The following is a 23,105-nucleotide window of genomic DNA, read 5'->3' as shown; positions in this document are numbered from 1 at the left end:
TGAGGCAGCAAAATTATTTGTATTTGTATTCGACTAAAAGTGGAAAGAGGTTTAAAAATCCTGTTTTTGTTTTTATTATGCTTTTAATTTTAGAAAATTAAAGTGTTACAATAAATTTTCATGAAGTGTTCCCTTGAGAGCACTTCATTTGTGTCAGTAATTCACCTTTATCTCTGGAGAACACCCCCAACTCCAGGAGTGATGTCCAAATTAGGAAATGTGCATCATGTAGCAGGTGGATGTGACTCCCCTCATTGAGATCTGCTGATAGACTTAACAGCAGAGCAGAGGAGAGACACTGAGATATGTAACTGACCTGTGCACTGGTATTTAACATGTTTTTTTTTCTTCCCGAAAACAAATAATTTTTAAAATATTTGTATGAAACAAATATTCGTAAGAAACCCCACTATTTGTACTTTGCGGAATAACGTATTTGTATTCGGGCACACCCCTACTGTCTAACGTTGCACTGGGTGACATGTTCATTACAAAGATTATGGGCGCAGTAGTTTCTTTAGAAACTGCTCAAAAGACTTATAACAGTGATCTTGTTTAACTTGTATGAAGTTAGTGTTAGAAAATGAAGTGCTCTGATGTGTAGAGTAGGAACCAATGGGCTTGGAGCTGAGTGCGGCAGACAGGGCAGGAAGTCAGAGAGTATCGACTGACACATTATTGGTTTTGGCCTTTTCAAGAGATTTCTTGACAGTAAGGAAAACATAGAATAATGCCAGCATTATTTTTATGACGTGATATGATTCATAAAGTCATATCACATCAGCAGTGAGATGATACAGGTTTGTAAACAGGAAAGTAGTAAATAATGACACTTTCCTGCTAACTGGTGCACATTGGTGACAGAAACCGTTGCTGTACTTTGCCCCTGCTCTGTACTCTGAGAGCTTCTTTATTCCCTTTTCACTTCTCTCTCCAGATACCATCAGCTGATTGTTCCCAGCTGTGGGCTACAGATCAAGCCGTCATTGGACAGTTTGAAACCCAGTCATCTAATCCCCAGCAGACAAGTTCCTTTATATCAGGACTCTATCTTGACTCTCTGTTCTGTGTGACCTGTGTGCTCTGTCAGTTGATCAGGTAGTTCTGTTGGATCTGCTGCTTTTTAGTTCATCTCAGCTACTTATGAAGTCAGCAGTGAAAATGAACTGCTCAGTTAATTAAGACGTTAGACTCCCATCTTTTTGAAAACCATCCAAAGCGAGCGCCTGAGGCTTGCAGCTGACTTTTCTACTACAGATGCACATCAGGAGCTACCTCTGACTTGATCTAATTTCAATATTTTCAATATTTGGAGGGATTCAAGAATGAAATTGTATTCATAAACTGTTCCCTGACGCTAGATAATAATCTTGTCAAGTATTTATGTGGTAAAATTGGGAATTGAATTGTCCTGCATGGCTCGTCTATGTTTGCCCACTTTCTGTGAATTCATACATAGTAAGGAGGAGTGAGAGGGAATGAATTAGTCACGTTACAAAGCCCACAGATCATAGAATTAGTCATTAATTACTTTGTGAAATGAATGAAGATTGGTCTGGTTAGTGAGCATGGTGAAAAAGTTCATACGGTTTATTCGTCTGCAGAGATTTACTTTAGGGTTCAAGAAATTAGAGTCAGTTCTCACACTTATTAAGTGCTTGTGGCATTAATCTGTCTTTGTCCAATTAAGAGTCCTGTTTCTATGATACTGAGCTTGAGTGAAAAAAAAAGCCAATCGCTCAGTGATATCAGTGAGACGGTTGATGAGTGCACCATGCTGGGAGGCATCTGTACTTAGCATTAATGGGATTCAACCAAGAAAACCTTTAAAAAAGATAAAAACTCATCTTTTTACCTCTATGTGTCAATGTATGTTAAGTATGCATTATAACTACACGGTAAATGTGTAACATGGAGATATATATATATACGGTACTGTATATTTGCAAGCTACTGTAGGACCAGCACATAAGGTGCAGACATTTTTTATTTATTGATTATTAACAAATATGCAGTAATTGCAGAAATACGGAGATTTTGATTTATTTCTACAGCATCCAAACTGGAAACATGAAAACTCTAATTTCCCTAATTTCTAATTTCCCTTTAAAAATGTTTCTCCTTTGCTCTTTCATGCTTGAAGTGAGAGAAACACAGTTCATTCATCCTCACATTAAGTCAAGGATCACAAACATCAATATTTTTGTGATCATAATACACAAGAAATACACAGAATACACAAAATGATACACAAAAATCAATATTTTTGTGATCATAATACACAAAAAATACACAAAAAATACACAAAATACACAAAAATGATACACAAAAATCAATATTTTTTTCACAAAAAATATACAAAAATACGTAAAAATGATACACACAAAAAATACACAAAATACACAAAAATCAATATTTTTGTGATCAGATTTTTCAATCTTGCAGTGTATATGTTTGGATTGAACTGTAACTGTGGCCTCTTTTCCTTTTTTTTCTTTTTTCTAGGCATTTTAGATAGTGAGAGTACAGACGGGAAACATGGAGAGAGAAGAGGAAGAGGGTGTATCCCAACAGCAGCCAGGATTGAACTCAGTTTTCACTCATGATAACGTGTCCAGAAATTGTATTTTTGGACACAAGACAGTGAAGAAGTGCATGCGCATCTATTTTGTCCACATGCTATGTCCAGAAACTGTCCTTTCATGTAATATAAATACAAAAAATAATGACAGCAATTCACAATGACAGATAAACAATGACACATTCTAGCTGTTTAACATGTAAAATACATGTACAGTACATGTAAACCTGTGTGGTTATCCCTCCTCTGTTGCTCTTCCTCAATTTTTCCCCTCATTAAAGGTTTTTTATTTTGTCTGGAGTTTTTCTTTACCCGAGATTCAAAGGATAGAAGTTGTTGTATGTTGTACAGACCATAAACTTCTTTGAGACTTTATGACTCAAAGTAAAATTCACTTAACTCTTCCTAACTGGCTAGCTGTAATCTTCTTGATCCATAACTGGGCAGTTTAAATCCATATATTCTTAATAACTAGCTCCTATAATCCTGCATGACTACTTAATTCTTCTATCATGTCTTCATTTGAAATTATATTAGTCGTACTGTATGTTATTGAAATGACTTGTGAATATTATGGATTTCACAGCAAGATATTGCAAATCCCTGATGTAAACAGCTTTAACTTGGCTGCTGATGTGACATTAATAATCAAAGTTAATAGTTTTATATCACATAAAGCTCTAACTACAGCTCTGCTATCTCCAGCAGCATGCAGTTCAGTACAGCACGTGTGTGGCTGTGGATATTTTAGACATGGCAAATTGCTGGTGATATTTTATCTGCATGTGTAGAATCATTCATCATCTGCACTGCAATCAGCCAGCCCCCCCATCAATTCTGCAGGTCTCAGAGTGGAGTGCAGAATACATAAATGCCTCATCACTGCACCAATAATGTCCCTGTTTGTCTCTGAGCCAAACCTGCAACCTACACAAGAGCCGGCAGCATGAGTTTCACAGATACATGGATCACTGATAACATCACTGCAGTTTTGCTATAGATGACTTTTCATATTCATTTGAATCAGATTGTTTAGGGTCGATGATGAATGCTGTCCTTTAAAATGTGTGAGTTTAAATGACAGTTATGTTGAATCACTGTGAGCTGTGATATTTCAAACACTACAGGATGGATGATTGTGTGACGGGGGAGATTCAAGGCTTCTGTGTTTGACTTATGTCTTAACTTGTGCTTCACTACTGTGTGACTTTTAAAGATTAAGAACTGAGTTTGGCTCACAGCCCCGCTCAGGGATTGATGTAAATAATGGTCAAAGTGAGGGCAAACTTTTATTTATTTAAGGGGTAAATCGTGTAAGCCAGCAAATCAAACTTTCTAAAAAATGGAGGAAGCCTAATAACTTGAAAGCATTTTTGAAAATCTCAGTTTTAACCTCTTCAGCTCCCCTGGGTCAGTCATTGCAAATTTGTGCTGTGCAACCAAACATTGTTCAAACTTGAGAACATTATTTCTAGTGGAGATCCCAAAGTGAGTATAAAATGATAAACAAGACGTCTAGAATACTTCCATCTGATGGTGCCTAAAAAAAACAAAAAGTACTTAAAAAATGGAGCTGACACAGAATACATACAGTACTTTTGAGCCACTTAACAGGAAATATAAGGGATTTGTTTGAGGACCCCCTTTGAAAACGAGATGGTACATCTCAAGAGGTTGCTCAAATTAAAAATGTAGTTATTCATTAAACATTTTGAGATATATTTGTGCACATTATACTTTTTTAAAATATACATGTCATTATTTCCTTATCATAATATGCACCTGATGTTTTGACAGACAGGTGGTGGAGGGCAAATACAGCTGTTGTTATATCTTTTAAAAGATGATTATGATAATAATTATAATCATTTATGTTTAATTATGTATTTGTATTTGGTGTGTTTCTTTATTATTAACTAACAAAACTAACACTTACACTTAGCCTGTGAGCTAGTTCAGGCTTTTTATTGTGCACATTTATTTAACATTCTCGCAATATTTTATAATTTTTCTGTTTTTATTTTACAACAGTTATTTTTATTTTTACATAGAATTCAGTGTAATTGAACATTCAAAACCATTAAGTAATTGAATAATCTTGTTAAAAAAACTATAATGTTCCATTATATTAATTTACAGATTATAGCCTTAATTTTTATGATGGATATTTTTAATAAAAATAATTTACTGTGTTTTATGGCATTTACACTTAATGTAGAAAAAAAACTGTAAAATAATACAGTAAATTTCTGTGAACTAACTTTTTTTTTTACAGTGTGGAGTTGAGTTGCAGCTCCACTGTCACATGACAGACTCTCTACTCCCCATAACACATATGAAACGCACCCTTTTGCAACAAGGTGGATTTTTAAAATGTTGAAGTTCCACCCTGTTATGGTTGCTGTCCTGCAGCATGTAGTAGCATGTAGCTCATGTAGCATGAAGTTTGCCTATAAAAAGTCTCCTATGTTGCTTCTTTACAGCTTTTTGGAGAAGTAATACTAGCGCTCTGCTGTAGCTGCTGCTGGCCTGTGACTGTTATCAGCTGTTTGACTACAAACTACATCAAGGTGAAGATGCAGTTTCCTGTCCATACAGCCTGGAAGCACTGTGGAGATCTGCAGGGACTGCTTTACCTCAGCAAAGCAGACATCTGCTGCTTGTGCTAACATGCTAATTGTGAGTTCAGCTCTTGTTTCTGTTTAGTTTCTGTTTGTGTGCTTGGAAATATGGCTGCACAGCTGCTTGTGTTTTATGTCTTTGCTTGTGCTGGCTGCCAATATTTGCTCTAATGCTGCTGTTTTCAATTTATGTGTAATATTTTAATCGGTACAAGTTGTGAATTAATTTCTTGTTTCTTGCTGAGCTACCTACTTGTGGTTCAACACATGCATTATGATGCTTTTATGCTGCTTATTTGGGCAGTGATGAAAAATAAATACTGATGTTTGAGTGTGTTGATTGGTTTTGCATTGCATTTGACTCCAGGTTGTTATTGTGTTTCCTCTCCACTGTAACCAGTCTAGAAGCTAAGGGTAATATTGTATGTTGGCTTTAACAATGTAAACATCAGTGTTGTCACATCATTATTTTCTTTAATATTGGGTTACTATCTGCTGTTCGTATGTTTACTTTTCATGCAGCTTGAAACTGTAGAGGTTCCTCCCAACACGGACTCTGCTGATGATCACTGATTCACTTCAGCAAGGTAAATGTCTGCTGCTTGTGTTTACGTACTTATTGTGAGTTCATAGGTGTGTCCCAATTCTATGCTGCACACTGGAGGTTCTGAGTATGTTGTTTGGTCGTACTGATAAACACCAGTGTACCACGATGCCATGCACAAAGGACTCACAGCTGCAAAAAACTATATAATTTGCAGATATTGGTTAGACAGCTCCAGGAGGATCTTGGAAAAGAAAACAACAAAAATAATGTCATATCATTTTCTGTTTGTACAAAGCGGTAGAGTTTGTTCAAAACATGTGTTCTATAAATCTTACTGTATATTGTATACAGTGAAGATGTAGAATGGAGGTGGGACACATCTTTGCTCTGTTCAGTCAGTGTTTATATGCCCATAAATATGGCTGCTGGTTGCTTTTGTTGCTCTTTTGTTGCTGCTATGTTCTGCTTTTAATTTCTTGTTGTAAGTGAGCTAATTTTCTTCTGGCTGCGGTTTGTATTATGTGTATTATGCTGCTTTTATGCTGCTGATTTGTGCTGTGATCAGTTCTGATTAAGGATGTCTGAGTAGTGAGTGTTATGGGCCAGATTTATTTTGCATTTTATTTCCGTTCCACTTTGTTGTTGTTTTGTAACCAGCCCTGAGGCTAAGCATTATACTGTGTGTTGGCTCTGGGTATGCACCAGTTTTGTGTTGCATGGAGCCAAGTCACATAATTATTTTCTATAATATTTGGACTTTATTTACATTTCATCATAATTTCAAGCCTGAAGCAAAGTTTCCTGTCTGAGCACTTTGAAACTGTGTGGTTCTTCCAGAAGTTCAGCCTCTGCTATGACACTTGACACTTCAATCCCTTTCAACAAGTGTTTAGTTTTCGTGTTAACATGCTTATTGTGAGTTGATGTCTTGGCTCTGTTCAATTGCTTTTTGCATGCTCAGAAATATGGCTGCTGACATTTATGGATGATTTTGTTGCTCTCTGCAGATCTGCTTCTGGTTGACTATTTGCTGGCTACTCTTATGTCTGTGCAAAATTTGTAGTGTTTGGTATCAATAATGAATTAAAAATCGTGTGTTGGCTTTGCTACAGTAATTTCCTGTTGCTTGTTGTTTGGCACATGCACTTATGCTTTCATGGTGTTGATTTGTGCAGTGATGGAACATGAATACTGATGTTTGAGTGTGACGGGCTGGATTTGTTTGTTGTATTGTTTCCTTTTAGCTCACAGTAACCAGTCTTCTGTCTGACGTTATTTAGTCTACTGGCTTTAAAAATGTAAATGTGACTGGTGTCATAAACAAAAACCCATTATCACAACTGTCTTCTGTAATATTGGCTTTAGAACTGCAATGATTAGACAATTACTCAATGAACAAAAAATTAATCCCACCATTTTCACCAACCACCAACTATTTTCATAATTATTTTTTAAGAAAAAATACTAATATATTGTAGACTGTTGGTGGGGACAAAACCCTAACCCTAACCCTAACCTTTTAAGTTGCATCTTTGGCTTTGGGAAACAGTGATATTTTGCACCATTTCTGACATTTTATTGACCAAATGACTGATCGATTAATCTGTCAATTATGTTCTCAATTAATCGATAATGAAAATAATTTTCTACACACTCTTTGAACTTTTTCCCTCAGGAAAAAGACTTAGATCTATAAAAACCTTCACCAGCAGACACAGGAAAGCTGTTGCTCTACTAAACAGCTGAACCGTACTGTTATCAAACCGGACTTTACATTTCACATTCCGCGTTAAATCCCTGCACTGGTCACTTTCATATATTTCATCAAACTGGACTTAACATTGTACACTGCATTCAACCTCCACTGTTACATAATTTAATTATTTATTACACATGTCACATTTAATTTTTTGCACTTGTCACCTTCATATATTTCATACACTTCATATCTTTGTCCATACAGTACAGTCCACATTTCCTTTGTACAGTCAGTATTTCATTTCAAGTTTTATATCCCATTTCAAAACTACTATTATTCCATTCTGTAAATAGATTTGAAATTTAAGAATGTTCGTTTAATTTTAGCACTACTTTTTTTGATTTCATTATTATTCTTAGCTTACTCTTGTTCTGTTTTTATTCCTCTGTGTTGCATTTGTGGGAGCAAATGCCAAAACACATTCTTTGTATAGTTGCATACTTGGCTAAACCAGTGTGTTTATATGACAGCTAGATTTACTGTTTATCATATTATAATTACATCTAAATGGCTTCTGTTTTATGTTTACACTGATGCTCGACTAAGACACACTCACTGCCAATTCGAAGCTTTTATCCAGGTACTGTTGGTCATCTGCTGCTACACGGATGAAACCATGAATTTTTGTGTAATTTCAACTTTTATTTAGCTTAGATGATCTAACTTCCTCCTGCATACCAGGTGGCTTGAGTGGTTCAGGTTTATCTCTCAGTTCACATGTTCCCTGCAGTGTTTGGAGGTGCTTTGTTGGAGAATGAACACATAGTGACCAAGGTCAAACCTAATATCAACTTTTACTGTATTCACACAATAATCCGTTCTTTGTGAGTTCGTAGATTGAAATAACAGAATGTGTATACAAAAGAGCACATTCATTGTATCACCGTATGATGTAAGAGCATGTTTTACATACACATAGAAATGACAGATGATGATTCCAAAAGGTCCTTGAGATGACCTTGTTCTTTATTAAAGGGTAGTGTAACAATGGAAATACACATTATCATTTTTATGGTTTTCCCTTTTTAAAATCCCAGTCAAATTACATTAATAACCAATGAAGCAGAAAACCTCAGAGCAACAGCGCCCCCAAGGTCGTGGACTTAGAAAATTCCTGGAAGACATGTCTGTGGTTTGATCACAAAATTGTCTTAATAATTTATCTCTTAATTGAAATGGTGGATACTGAAATGATTTTTGAAAACTATGAGAAAAAGAAATGTCTCAAGTCATAATCAGATTGTGAGGCTACAGTATATTGTCTCCAAGAATTCTTTCACATAGCAACACAGTATTTAAAAATCCTTTAAATAACAATCAAGAGGTTAAATTCTTATGTATTAAATACTTTTCGACATTGCCTTTTCTTTTTATTAGTGTTTTAAGTTTGGCTTACAAAGTCCCAGCAGTAATTTGCTTGTCAGTGTCTTCTCCTTTACATTTTGCTGCCCAAGATATTATTGCACTGATAATTGAGAGTCAACACTCTCAAATACACTATTGGTGTAGAGTTTCATTTTTGCTTTAACCAAAGGCTGAGGAGAGAACCCCCAGGCATGCCCCCCCTCCGTCAGAGGGGCTCAGTCTGAAAGCCTAGTGGAGGTCCAGTAAGGACGGGGGCTCAGACCTCAGACTCCAGGCTAGATACCCTGCCCCAGGGCTTTGGCACATAGGGACTGTTGACTCTGCGCGCCACCAACACCTGCCTCCGCTCTCCTCTCCCAGAGCCCAGGTCTTCCCTCTTTCCTGTGCCATCGTAGGCCCCAAACATATTGTTCTGGTAAACCATCTGCCTGTCACTCATACGAGGCAGCATTGCTGCGTTATCTGGGCAGTGGCTTGTGCAGGGAAACAAGTGGCACATGTCCTTGGAACTGTCATAGAACTGTGGCGGTCCCTGGGCCAGTGGCCCTACATACACCGGTAGGTCTGTGTACGAGTTCAGGTAGGTGGAGTAGTGTCTGTGCACCACTGTGGAGGAGGAGCGGCGCAGGGCAGCGGCATTCTGGAGGATGGCCTCCCTGTAAGAGGGCAGCCGGGTTGACTCCGAGTACTTGAGCTTTTGCTTGTAAGGGTAAGAGCGCATATGGGCTGGGTCCAAGTAAGCAGGCTCAGCAGCCAAGGGGTAGCAGGACAAGTTATGCCCCAGGCTGCCATAAAGCTTATGGGGCTTTGGGTTGGCCACTACCACCCGCGGAAACAGGTCAGGCATGTCTATGCGGGTCGAGGGAGATGTGGATGTGGAGGGCTTTGTTTCATCTACCTGATGGACCCTATCGTTACCCCATGTGGCTTTGAGGAATGAGGCGCGGCGGTTGAGTTTGTCCTTCCCCAGGAGTGGTATGTCATCCATTTCAGGCTCCAGGTAGGACTTCATACAGGAGTTGCAGCTGGTGCTGCCACCTGGGTAGTGTCCTGTAGCGCAGGCCATGGCAGAAGCGTCTGGGGCATGGTTGTTCAGGAGGTGATTGGCCCTCAGCTCAGAAAGGCAGGATCGAGGTTCGTTATAGTCACCTCTCACTCTGGGGTCTGCAGCATCAAACACATAGCTATGGGACCTCCTCCTCCGACTCACACAGTCAGGGGGGTAGCTAAACTTCCTCCTCAGTGGCCCTTTGTGCTCCAGGTAGATATCGGGCACCTGGAATTCCCTGTAAGGGACAAAAGAGGATGCGGGGTGCCGGGGCTGGTTCTCCACATACAGCCTGCTGCTGTGGTGGGGGTTAGGTGGACCGGATGGAGCAGGGTCCCTAATGGCGATGTGAGGGCTGCTGAGGCTGGAGATCGGCAGAGTCCTCTCTAAGACATGTTGACTGCTGCGGGCAGGCAGCGTGTAGCGGAGTGGGGTGGGCCGGGTCACCACCCGGGGTTTATCCAACAGGGGCTGGGTGGCAGGGTCCCCATAATGAACTGGGAAGGTGGGTGTGAGAGCCCTCTGAGGGTACGGTAAATGGTTGTCTGTGATGCTGGAGATGTAGGGCAAGCGACCATGGGTCATGTCTGTGGTCATCACTCTGGGTGGCAGGCCGACTCGCACATTGTCGGCCCCTCGCCTGCTCCAGTTCTCTATGGTCTTGGTTGCATTGTCCAGAGAGTTCTCCACTCTGGCAGAGGACACCATGTTCTTGGCTGTCTGCAGCATCTTTAGCATATTGGCTTGTGAATAGTTGGTGGTGACGTCTGGACTCTGCATGCTTCCATTGCGATCAGTTTGCTCTACTCCATTGAAGCAGCTGTAGATGCCCTACAGAGAGAGACGACAAAGCAAAAACACAATCGTTAGGCCTCATCAGATACCATAATGAACCAACAAGCTACTGAACTCCCAAAGGTTTTCACTTATGTTTTACCACAGTCACTGTAATTAAAGTCAGTCAATTTCTATAAAAATTATATTAACTTTCCAGGGAAATGAGGTGAAAACATTTATAGTATAGGAAACTGTTACCGTGGAATGAGATTTATTGTTGTTTATGGTAGGTTTATGTTCATGTTGCTGTGTTCCAAATGTTGTTTGCACACAGCTTGATCTTAAAAAACAGCTCAGGCATATAAATGAGTGAGTTGCTGATCATACACTTACCATATTAATTTCTCCGTTTTTATCCCACCAGCTTTATTTTACTTTCAAATTGTGTATCAGTTTGGAATACTTAATCTCATCTCTCACTACTGTCGACACACAGATGAAGGTTTTTTAATGGAGCAATTTAAATTCAATTTCTCAGGGATCATGAACACCACAGTATTTCAGCAAATATCCATGACATTCTTTTATGCTTTAAACTGATTTTATTTCACTATATTTTTTATTGTTGTTGCCCTTGAACTACTCTGGTTGTGTACTGATTTGACTTACTGCATTGCCAGTATTTCTAGGCTATGTTATGAATGAGACCTCAGAAGGAGACAGCAGCCTTTACAACTGCATTTTTTTTCATGCAGCAAGACCATCACGTAACTATTACATTTCTGTGAAACTCATGTCTGCAAAAAGTGTTTTGTTACTTGAGTGTGGCATATAAATTACTTAAACTTTGAAAATATTTATGGAGTGCCCACAAATCTCTGCATGCTATTAAGGGAAGCCTAATGAGACCTAATAATTTCACATCTGCAGCTGTATTTTCCTAATTTTTGCTAAAGATTTCTGTGAGAGGACACATATATTACTGCAGTTAAGTCTTAAATGTCACAGACCAAATAATTCCATTACTCTTTGAATAAGCAGTACTCACTTTTTAATTTTACAGTTTTCCCTTATTTTAACAGTTACAAATCACCTTATGCTGTCTGCAGTTTTTCATAAAGACAACTTACTCTACTGATAGCGAGGAGGAAGTCCAGGCGCTCTGATTTGTGGACTGAATGTCTCAGTTTCCAGTAGAGCAGATGTTCCCAGGCAAAAACCAGCAGACTCAGACCCATGGCCACAAGCAACATGTAGAAGACCCCCGCCATGTTGTCAATGTCCAGCTTACTGCTCATCACCTCTTTCTTCTCATTTCGGCAGATGCCTGTGAGCCAGACGGTCTGCAGCTTCTGTGTGTCACCTGTAAGTGAGGACCACAGAATAAAGACCTAAGTTTTACTGACATAACATTAGTATTATGCGGTGGCATTTCACATTAAATGCATTTGGATGAGATAATGGAATTCTCTCAAATAACCAACATCCCCTATACGACTGTATAAAGTTACAAGGTTCTTCTGCTTGTGATTTAAGTCCATCCGTATTACTTCTAATTCTTTTGTGTAGACATTTGTCCTTTTAGAAGAAGAGAAGCAAATGACTGCTGCTATCATATCATTTTATCTAATTTAAAGCATTGTAGCAGTGGTTACGAATCTTTTTAGCTTGTGACCCCTTTAAAATGAACCTATGACTGATTGTGACTCACTTTTCACCAGTCAAATCTCTATTTCCTTGTTTTATTTTAATAATTTTTAGAGGCCAGAAGATGTAAAATTATCTAGTTGACACTTTCTACTTTGCCAATAAGGTACATAGCAATTTTGCACAGGATTAAGTTGACTGATAATCTGCCCAGTTATCAAAAGACTGGATCTCCTTTGCATATCGTGATTTTTTTTTTCTTAAGTGTGTCTCTTAGCTGTTGTCTAACCTATTACCAAGTAACAAAATGGCTTTCTGTCTAAATAACATGAATTTTCTGCTGAAAGTCCCTGTGAGAAGTAACAATTTCACAGGACTTCGTGTTGGCGGACTCCCAGTTAGACACATTACGCAACAGGCCATACTCTTCTTACCATCTATTGCATATTTCTCCCAAAGGTGACCAGGCTTTTGCACAAGGCTTCAACATAACTTGCCTGAGGAACTTCGGTCAGCAGAATAAGTGTCATATTATAAATCACCTCTCACTGACACGCATTCATGATGTGTCTCTCGGATTCTGATTTATTCAAATAAATAAATATTTTGTAGCCTATATTCATAGCCATTTTCTGCTTTGTGTCTGACAGCTTTTATTGTTGTGCAAATATACCCATTATAAGCATTACTTTTATTGTTTTATGAAATGCAGCATCTACTGCATATATATGAAGAATTTACCATCAGCCAGGAACTGGAGCAGGGCCAGGTCGATGGGTCGTTTCCAGCGTGAATCCTTCTGCAGAGCGATGCCATAACCAGTGGTAGCAAATACTTTCCCACTGCCAATGGTCACCAGCTTGCAGCCCTCGTCTTTGCCAGCCATGTAATTCAGCACAGCAGCATCATAGATAAAGGCATCCAGTTTCCTTGCAGGGGAAAGAAAAAGATTTTTACTTAAATAGCTGTTATATAGCTGTTTGCCTCCACTCTGGCTCTCAATCCTGCAGTATATATATATTTTACGATTCTTGGCAAACACCTACCCTGTTTTGAGACTGTTAAGGGCATCCTCTACTCCCTTCTGGTTGTATTTGACCATGTGGGAGTGCATCTCAGGGTAGTTACTCCTTATGTTGCGCTCTGTGCTGCCATTTGGGACTGTACCAAAGCGGAACGGAGGGTACTGCTCCTGTGGCTTTTGAAACTGTTAAAAGAGGTAGAAAGAGAATATTTCCAGAATTGTCATAATGATGACAATGGTTTGTACAATTGATTGCTGATAACATGTAATTCAATAGGAATTACATCTACAAAAATGTTTCACCTAAGAAATAACACCCTTGGCATGTGATTTCTTTATTTTACTCCTTTCTGTCATTTAGAAGCATCATAATAGCTGTAAGGCTTAGATACAAAGCTCAGAAACTAATTCATGACAGTGTCCACCTCGGCATTCTTGTGATTTCTGCCTTTGCTCTCCAGTTCTGTTTTGCCAGTTATCCTGCTGGCCTTTTGCTCTGTTAATTTACACATCTGATTGCATAATTCAGACCCAACAATCAAGGAATGAACTTGTGTCCAGGACACTGTGTCCCAGGGGATCATAATTTCTTTCATCCTTCCCTTGTCTGCAATGAGAAATGAACTGCTCATTTAGTACTTTTGCTTTTGGCAGTAGTATATGCATTTAATTAGCTGTGGGGACAGAACGCTGGGGGGATGGAAATACAATCGACAAAATTGTACTTTTCATTAACCTTATGCAAATACACTCACAGTACATTAGTAAAGGGAAAATTTTGTGTATGAGAAAAGGGGCGATATCATCTCAGGACATTTTAAAAATAAACAAGCCTTCTTCTGCATTCTCATATCAAACCAATATTTATATTAGTAGGTATATTAGTAGTAGTAATTGTAATATATGTATAATTGTAACTGTAAAATTATGAAAATTACAAAAATTATAATTGTAAAATTACAAAAATTGTTAATGAAAATTGTAATTGTAAAATTACAATTTTGACAAACATAATTGCATTATACAACCAAAAATTGCAAAGGATAAACACTGTAAAGTGCTTGGAATACAGAATAACTGTTTTGCCGTACTCAATCTGCGCTTCAATACCAGAAAAACAATGTTACCAAACCTTGATAAACAAAGTCTTTATTTCAAAATGATCCTAAATTAGTGCAGGTGTTCAGTGTCATTAGTACATGTTGTACATGACCTACAAGTCTTGGAAAATTGGTAGTTTGTCATTATAAAGTAAACCCATCTGAATGTTTTTTGATGTGCCACCTCTTTGGTTAAGTTTAGGTATCTAAAATTACTCGGTTAAGATTAGGGAATGATTGGGGTCATGTTTAAAAGAAACCTAGATTGACTGTTGGCAGGAAACAAGAGCAAAAGCAAAGTCTCCATCGTGTCTGTTATCTTGTTTTTGTTTTATCATATTGTGTGTTTGACAGTTGCTGCTGTTTTTGTTATGACTGATTTTGTTTGGCTGCAAACCAAATTTCCCCCTTGGGGACAGTAAAGATTGATTGACTGATTGAGAGGGCATTTGGATGAATCAAAGAGGTTTTGCAGCTCTACAGCAACAACACAACACTTCCACCATGGATTCTGTGAGCGAACGTTCATTATATGCAAGACTACAAGAGGCTGCATGCCAGAAAAACATGGGTTGTTTTCAGTGTTTGACTAAAGTCTAATGCTGTGATCTTTCTGGTCAGTACAGTACTTATATCTCTCCACAGATTGAAGCATCTCACTATATTTTGACCATATGTCACTGAAGCTTCTTCTGCATACACCTGACTGGTGCTGCAAGTGGCTGACAGATATGCAATGTGTCACACGCAAATGGTGGATTGAGGGAGGTTGAGCAATGTCAGAGTTAACATGATGTGTTGCCACATTACAAGGACTTTTCTTATAGGTGAAGTGACTATTCCACGAGATGAGGTAATCATCTGCCTTAACACAGCACGGCGTCCTTAGAGCAGCTCTGTTCATCTTCATAACTCTCCTCTGATGCAAGGTCACATTCTGTGGCTTCATCTTGTACCTCATTTACATTTATTTAACCTAAGGGGCTCGGCACAGCTGGACAAACAGCAGTTCAGCCCTCCATTCCAACCATGCAGCCATGCGGACTGCTGCTCAATAATCTATGGACTCGCTGTCAAAATGGCTGTTTCTTCCTCTTCATAGCAGAGTTAATGTATAATGAGACGAGAATTGTAAATGACTTAGCCAGAATTGTAATGAGCAGTGGACAGCTCTGTCTTTTCCTCAAATGCCTCTTTAATCCCTTCAGTTGCCTGTGAGCAAAGAGTCTACAAATCATTTCTTGTGCTGATGGTTTAACATGGATTTCCTTGTCAATACCCCTATAAAACACATCCTTGGGCCAGAAAAATATGCATAAGATAATACCAGAAATTATAATCACTGTCTGCCCAGAAAATCCACTTGTGCATTACATTTCATTGGCTTTTCACTGACTTCTCCATCTAAAGAGTCTGGGGATGTAATTCAATCTCACCACTTTCACTGTAAAGTGAAAAGTCACAGCCATGACATTGCCACTTCTGGATATTTGCCTTTTTCATAGCTCTACCACACAATATTTACATACCCAAAATAGACCCCTGTGTTTTTCCTAAGCTGTACATCAAACACAACAACCTGCCTGACAACACACACAGGACTGTCAATGACAGAGACAGAGCGCTGTACCTTTTTGTCGCTCAGTCCAGAGACGGTATCGATGTATTGCTCCTGGATCATGAAGGCTGCCAGGTTAGCTGTGTAGGAAGCCAGGAAGATGACAGCGAAGAAAGCCCAGACCAGGACCATGATCTTACTAGTGGTGCCCTTGGGATTCTCGATGGGGACCGAGTTGTTGAAGACAATTCCCCACAGCAGCCACACTGACTTCCCGATGGTGAAGGTGGGACCTCCAGGATCTAGGGAGGAGAAAATCAAGAGAAGACAGGACTCGGTATCCCTGTATGATGGCTATGTTCACACTAATTCCAACGAATCCTCAACTAGCTAACAGACAAAATAGGTTGTCAGTGACTTCCAAAAAAGACCCGTCTGACTTTCTTAAAATGATTTGTTTGAACCTTTTCTGATGTGCAAACTCTATGATTAATGTCTGGTAAGAATTGACTTCATGGCTGAGGAAACTGTCTCTGGTGTTAAAGTCATTTTACTTGTAATTCAGCTTATATAGATCAGATATTTTCTAATCAGTGAGAACAAACGAAAGAAATCTGCACGGAGTTGAAATTCAGAGCATGTCTGCACTTGCACTATGCGGGTATGTAATACAACATTAGATCCAAATACATGCGACCTCTGTTATTGGCGCAGTATTTGAATGCAAATTGGAAGCTGACGGTGTTGCCATCACAGTGAAGAGATCTTACACCCTTAACTTGAAATTAAATGTCAAAATGTCTGCAGCTTGACTGACAGAGGACAATAACGCGCAGCTGTGAAGCTGTTTTTGTTTAGTAGTTGGAAGTCAGTTCAGTCAAAACTCAGTCACGTATCTAAACTGAAATGTGTACATATAAAATGGGCAGAATCTAGTCACGGAAACAGATTTGCCCTTTTTTATGCAATGTGCATGTGTCCTTTTGACATTATTATACATCTTGACATCATACTGTATATGGGATAGCTCCTAAAATACATAAAAAACAGGCATCTAATGAATGTTAGAAACATGGCCTCTATTTTATAGACCACATGTCTCCAAGATGAAACTGCAGTATCTCAATTTTCCAGGCATTGATCCAATATGTGACCACTATAAATAGGCTCAGATTTCACATGTTCTCTAAAGCCCCTCGAGACCTGTGAGACTTCAGTGTTTGTCACACCTCTATAGGGAGGTTCAAGTATGCCAATGTGAAAATGAAATCAATTTATCAACTTAATTTTAAATAACAATTTTATAGTATTTATTTTGTCGGACACAAATAAGCCCAATGAAAGCATGGACCTGTAAACAAGCCCAAACTGTGCAAAAGCACACATTCAATTTCACTATTAAAAATTAATTATCATAAGAATTTCAATTTTCATTAAACTTTACTTCAGATTTATATCATGTAGACAAAAATGGCGAATTAATTTTTCATTCAATTAAATCATTTCATCTTAATATTGGCAACCCCAAACTTCTATACATAGGTTATGAATCTTAATACAGCTCAGCATGGGTCTAAAACTGAGACTTGAACCTGGGCTTTGTGTTAAGACCAGACCCAACGGAACCAGACCAAATCTGAGACGTGAACAGACTCAGTTATATTTTTGATTTATTTCATCCACTGCTAACTTGTTAGCTGACCAGACTCATGCAACACATTAGCAAAAAGAAAGAATTTTCTTAGTAAATTGTGTAAAAACAAAAAATAAAAAGTGTAAAAGTAACCAGACTTGAACCTGACCCGAGCATCAAGCTTTATGAAATAAATGCCTGAGCCCAAAACCTGATACTAAAGGGCCTGTTGGGTTCTGGTTGGGTAGCAGAACTCCTAAATCACACAAATAAAACATGTAAACTTCAGTCTTTTACAACTCTTCCATCTAAACAGATGATTCTTTATGTAAAGTTCTAATTTTACACACTGATGATGCAGCTTTTTGCCACAGAAAGATCAACATAGTGGATTTGTTTTCAAAAGAGAAAGTTTCGCCAAGAGAAATTGGAAGAGAAAAACTTTTCTTCGCTACAGTTTTTATTACTGTTTGAGTCGTATTATTATCATTAATGATTTTTCACAATGTACTGTAGCATGATGAAACATTGTTTCTATGCACACATTGTAAGTCAAACAAGCAAACAAACAAACAAACAAATCCAAGCATTGCTTTTACTCTTATCTTCTACCCTGTTGTTGTGGTAATGTCGGGAGGATCGGCAGATGGACGGGGGCGGGAGTTGGGACTCACCTTTGGCAGTGACCAGGCTGCGATTGTACCCGACTGGACTGCAGTATTCAAAGACGAAGACTGTGATGGCGACCACAGTCAGACACATGACAAACATCATCACCCAGACCGCCGGGCTGTACGGCTCTGCAGGGACAGAGAGCACAGAAATTCACTGAATAAAAAGTGCTGACTGAGACATTTAAGATCCAAACTTCATCTGTTGGTAGTGATGAAGAAAACTGAGTAAGACTGAGCAAACTAAAACAAAGACAAATGAAACTTTTATTAAAGACAGCAAAACTCTATTCCACAAATGAAAAGGCTCCAAGACTGATGTGGTTAGCACATACTGTATTTAACCATGTCCTGAAGGTGTAATATTCATTTTATTAGTTTATTTGTTACAGGCAGATGTTTTCATTATTTCAGAGAGGAGTTCCTCACCTAAAAAGGCAGATGGTGAGACCGTCCCGTTACTCCTGGCCACCATCACACTGATCCCCGTCTCCACGAACGGCACTGAGAAGTCAATAATCTCTGAGCGCTCTTCGTTTATGGTCAGCGAGCCGATGGCCATGTCCGCCCGCTTGTAGAACACCTGTGGTGGCGGGAGAGTCGATAGAGAGATTTCTTTTGGTGAGATGAGAGTGCGAATGGAGAGCGGATGTTTGTCTTGCGGCATCATAAATCTGACCTTGTGTAGCGGTGTCTGACATAATACCGGACGTTCATTGCTGACCTTTGAGATGAATCTCATTTATCAGCAAAGTCAACATACTCGGCCTCTGTCCCTGAGGTTGATATACTGTCTGGTCCTTACGCCGCCCACCCAGCTGCCCAGACGGACACAACTCAAAAGACTATCCCAGTGATATCTTGCCCTTTCATCACTGCATTGGAAAACACGATCCACCATTTAATCCATCCCTAATCCATTACAAGGTATTGTTACATATAGCATAATACTTGTTACATAAGGCGTCTGCTGACAAATAAATTGCAACGCAGGAAGTGGATCTAATCGCTGTAGAAGATCACTGATGTTCTGGTTGAGTAGGAAGTGATGCTGTTTTCACTCATGTTTTGAACCTCTCAGTGTACCACCAGTTAAAATGCCCCCGCGACTGGCTTTCCTGACTTTTCTGCCTTACCACACCACTGTTTATCATGCTGATGGCGAGCTGGGAGATTTACAGTCCAGACACTCTGCCTCATACAAGCCATTATCTCTCCTATGGAAGCTGATGCCTCATTGAACACAATAGCCTTCCTGTTTTTGAAAAAAAAAAAAAAAAGGGGGGAAAAAGCTAATGTTGTATCCTCCAACTCCTCAAAAAGGAGGGTCGGCCACAGGAAATATGACTGTGGAGATTATTCACAAGGACACCTACTCCTCCTTTTTGTACAACAGTCCCTCCCTCACCCACCACTGTAACCTTGGTACCTATTTATGTACTCATTAATCTCCTCTTCAGATTGCTTTTTCCTTTTTTTATTTTTTTAACTGAAGAAAAAAAAAAAAGTGCGTCTTAACCCCTAAAGCAGTTATTTACCACAAGATTGGTGGTTTTAAACAACCAAAGAAAAGGATCCAAGTTCTACTTTTTGTTTCCTCTTTTCAAATTTGATACCACAGTTGGGCCAATCTTACCCTAGAATATGTATGCACATGCACAAATAACTCCTAATAAGAATATACATTTAAGAATTGATTAAAGAAAGTTTAAAATTGTCACAACAGCATTTACAGTGAGGATGGAAAAACGAATGTACAGTATTTGCACATAAGCTTCACTTCTCTTAAAAGGGTATTATGATCTTACCCTACATGTCATACAGGTTCTTGCTACTTTGTTTTGATATCAGGATTCCCTCTCTTCTCCTCATTTCATGTCAAATATTGGCAATTTTGTGCTTCATATCTCATAAATTGGAGGTTAGGCGGGAAATTATCTCGCCGCAACAACCACAGACGATGCAAACAAGCAAAAATGAATCTGTTTTATGGAGTATAATATAATTCACCGATGGTTGCATTAATACAGCCTAAAAATTTGCAGCTTTGTTATAGTTTAAATAAAACCCGTAACATTCTGTGTCTTGGCCCATTACGTGCATAGTTGATACCAAATTGATAACTTTTTGTGCAAAGTTTCCTTGGTAATCTTCTGCTGCTTTTTGCATTAAAAGCCCTGTACACACATGGTAAAACCTGACAGGTGATTTCATTTATTTTGGCTAAATAGAGCTCGTCTCAGAACTGTCTGTTCATGTGTAGACAATGTTTGATTAACACCTCCTTTGCTCTCCTGTTGGCTTTATGTTGCGTTCATGCTGAATGTTGAATGGATGGGACGGATCGGAAAGATTTCCTCTTTAACTTTTGCAAGTGTTCACATAATTTCACAACTCAGGAAGGCTTTGATAACTGAGTTGGTCGTGCAAGTTTAAAATACTGACAAAATTACATTATATTAATTAAATTTGGGTTTTATTACATTGAATAATGGACTTTGGCTGACATGGTTTTCAGGTACTTCCATATTATCAAGTGCCAAGTCTGATATATTGGGGCTTTCAGAAAAATCCCAGTTTTTCAGTCGTAATTACAACTTGGAGGTTGACGCGATAATGTTTAGGTTGGAGTTAACTAACTCCAATCTTTCAAATTATAGATGGAGTCCAGGGACCTCGTTTTCTAGTAGAGCTCTGTGCCATCTTCAACCTGAGCAGAAGTCAATCAGAATATGTGAAAAACACCTGTGTGGGTGTGCAGGGCCTTTAAAGGGGCATTCCACTGATTATACGCATGATCAGTTTACTCGTCATGAGGAGTCTTCTGTGACTCTGAAGGAGCTTTTTAAAGTCTGAAAACTAATGTCATGGTGATATAATCCGGGTCATTGTTTGTTCATATTGACCACAGAAAGATGAGTTGTGCCAAGTTAAAAACTAATATGGGTCTATAATAAGGAATTTAACAGGAAGCCTGTTACCAACTAAAATGTTTGATGGGTTTTTACTAAGGAATGATGCTATTGAGTTGCACTATGGAAAACACAGGATCTGCCCTTTTCAGAGCTTGGCCCATACTAGAAGTTGTATCACATCTTTGACCTTTTTCTTTTCTTTTTTTTTTAAAGCTGTCCCTCACAAGTCCCTCAACTATATAGAAGTGCAATACGAAATTCCGAGAGTAGTCATTTAAACAATTTCAATGAGAAGCAGTGAAAGAAACATCCGCCAAAAAGTCAGATTTCAGGAATTTATAGAAAGAACATTCTACTGTCATTGGTGCATATCAAAGAATATTTACTTGGGTTTGCTAATCATGAACGTTTTTGCGTGCATTTAGTTCAGCATGCACATGCAAGGTGACCAAAGTAGCTGTGATAGAGCCAAATCTAATCTAAGTGACCTTAAATCTTGCATAACTGATTAAAAGAATGTGTGAGTAGATTTATAAACGTATCTCTTGATTTGAGGCATCTTTTCCCCCAAAATAGTGGATGTTCTGCATCTTGTTGGCAGTAAATATTTCATTTCAGGCTGTTGACTGTAATGATGAGAAGAAGCTAACGGCTCATTCATGAGCTTGGCGATGTCACTGTGGCCCTCCTGAGCAAAATGTGACTGTCGCAGCGTAAAACTAACTGCCGGTAATTCCTACAGCTCTTACCTCTCCGATCATCCCGTTCCAAATGCCACGGACCAGCTTGCCGTGCTTGCCGTTGGTGACCAGGTAGAGGTCGTAGGAGAACTTAATGTTGCGGGACAACTTCTTCAGGATGTCTATGCAGAAGCCCTTACAGCACAGTTTTGTGTAAGGCTCAGTGTGACCTACGATACTGAAAGACAAAGAGAGAGAGAGAAAGGGGTGAAGCTTGTTCTTCAAGGGTTCATTTGGAGGTCAGAGCAGTGTCTTTTCTGCTCTGACGCACTGAGAACTGGTTATCAGTTTTTTTGTTGATAAGACAGCTCAGTTCTGATAATAAAAAAAATTATGTGATTAAACTCTCATTATGAGTTATCAACTGAGTGGGAAATAACCAATTACTATCTTCAATAGATAATTTGGACAATGCGAAAATCAGCAAAGCTTATATTTGAAATGGTGAAAATTATGTGAATTAGTGACAGTGGTCATTGTTGGAAAACTGTGTGTGGCCACAACTATAATGTAACTACAGTAAAGCAGTAAGTCAAGTGTTAGTAGAATCAACAAGTTAGTCTGTAAACTGTGATGGATGTTTACAATAAACAGGAAGGATTTAACTATTTGCATTTGTTTTCTCTTCCAAGTAAGTTCGGTTAACGTCGGTTTTCTTATTGTCTGACTGTTTGTTTCTTGACTCGTCAGTTTTCATTGTCCAGATGTCGTAATGTTCTCAGATCTCTATAATTAACTTGGCAAGTACATTGTTATTATTAACAATAAGAATGATGGCAAAAACTAGGATATATGACATATGTAGCATAAAACCTGATCTTCCCTTTAAAATACTGAGATTTTACTGAGACAGCAGTTTTTTTTTCCGTACTTTGTATTGGCCTGCATTATATCAAAATGGTATTCTTATTATTTGGTCTGCTTCGTTTACACACTTTATATGCACAATCAAAAATATCATAAACAAGTTACAGTAAAATGCTATTCATAGTCATATGTAATAACCAACCAAAATGGATTTCTTCCTTCATAAAAATCGTTATAACGTTTATTTTATGCATTCTAGCATGAATCATACTGACTCAAAAGATCCTATTAGTTTAGTAGATTAGTATCTTT

The 23,105-nt window shown here is 38.6% G+C and overlaps 1 protein-coding gene and 1 long non-coding RNA gene across 10 annotated transcripts in view; one reads left to right on the top strand and one right to left on the bottom strand.

Annotated features, from left to right (window-relative positions):
• Positions 1–4,953: 4,953 nt before the first annotated feature.
• The window catches only part of LOC122966729, a 129,801-nt gene continuing 111,649 nt past the window's right edge, over positions 4,954–23,105 (top strand). For 5 of the 9 annotated variants that reach the window (XR_006398443.1, XR_006398446.1, XR_006398444.1 and 2 more), the window contains exons 1-2: positions 4,954–5,260; positions 5,725–5,789. This is a non-coding gene — a long non-coding RNA (uncharacterized LOC122966729). Of the gene's footprint in view, positions 5,261–5,724; positions 5,790–6,756; positions 6,947–12,021; positions 12,279–12,804; positions 12,951–23,105 lie in introns of those variants that run through there. The other 4 variants (XR_006398448.1, XR_006398449.1, XR_006398447.1 and 1 more) reach the window with 4 other exon arrangements.
• grin2ca (glutamate receptor, ionotropic, N-methyl D-aspartate 2Ca) overlaps positions 8,179–23,105 on the bottom strand; it is a 57,296-nt gene continuing 42,369 nt past the window's right edge. The window contains exons 5-12 of the mRNA XM_044331029.1: positions 21,996–22,164; positions 18,761–18,914; positions 18,335–18,460; positions 16,100–16,329; positions 13,392–13,552; positions 13,087–13,274; positions 11,829–12,061; positions 8,179–10,752 (exon numbers count right to left, since the gene is read on the bottom strand). Coding sequence (XP_044186964.1) covers positions 9,130–10,752; positions 11,829–12,061; positions 13,087–13,274; positions 13,392–13,552; positions 16,100–16,329; positions 18,335–18,460; positions 18,761–18,914; positions 21,996–22,164 — 2,884 coding nt within the window. The 3' untranslated portion in view covers positions 8,179–9,129. The remainder of the gene's footprint in view (positions 10,753–11,828; positions 12,062–13,086; positions 13,275–13,391; positions 13,553–16,099; positions 16,330–18,334; positions 18,461–18,760; positions 18,915–21,995; positions 22,165–23,105) is intronic.

The sequence above is a fragment of the Thunnus albacares genome, chromosome 17 (genome assembly GCF_914725855.1).
Source record: "Thunnus albacares chromosome 17, fThuAlb1.1, whole genome shotgun sequence".
Classification (NCBI taxonomy): domain Eukaryota; kingdom Metazoa; phylum Chordata; class Actinopteri; order Scombriformes; family Scombridae; genus Thunnus; species Thunnus albacares.
The sequence above is the reverse complement of the archived record's forward strand: the minus strand, read 5'-3'. Positions and strand labels throughout refer to the sequence as shown.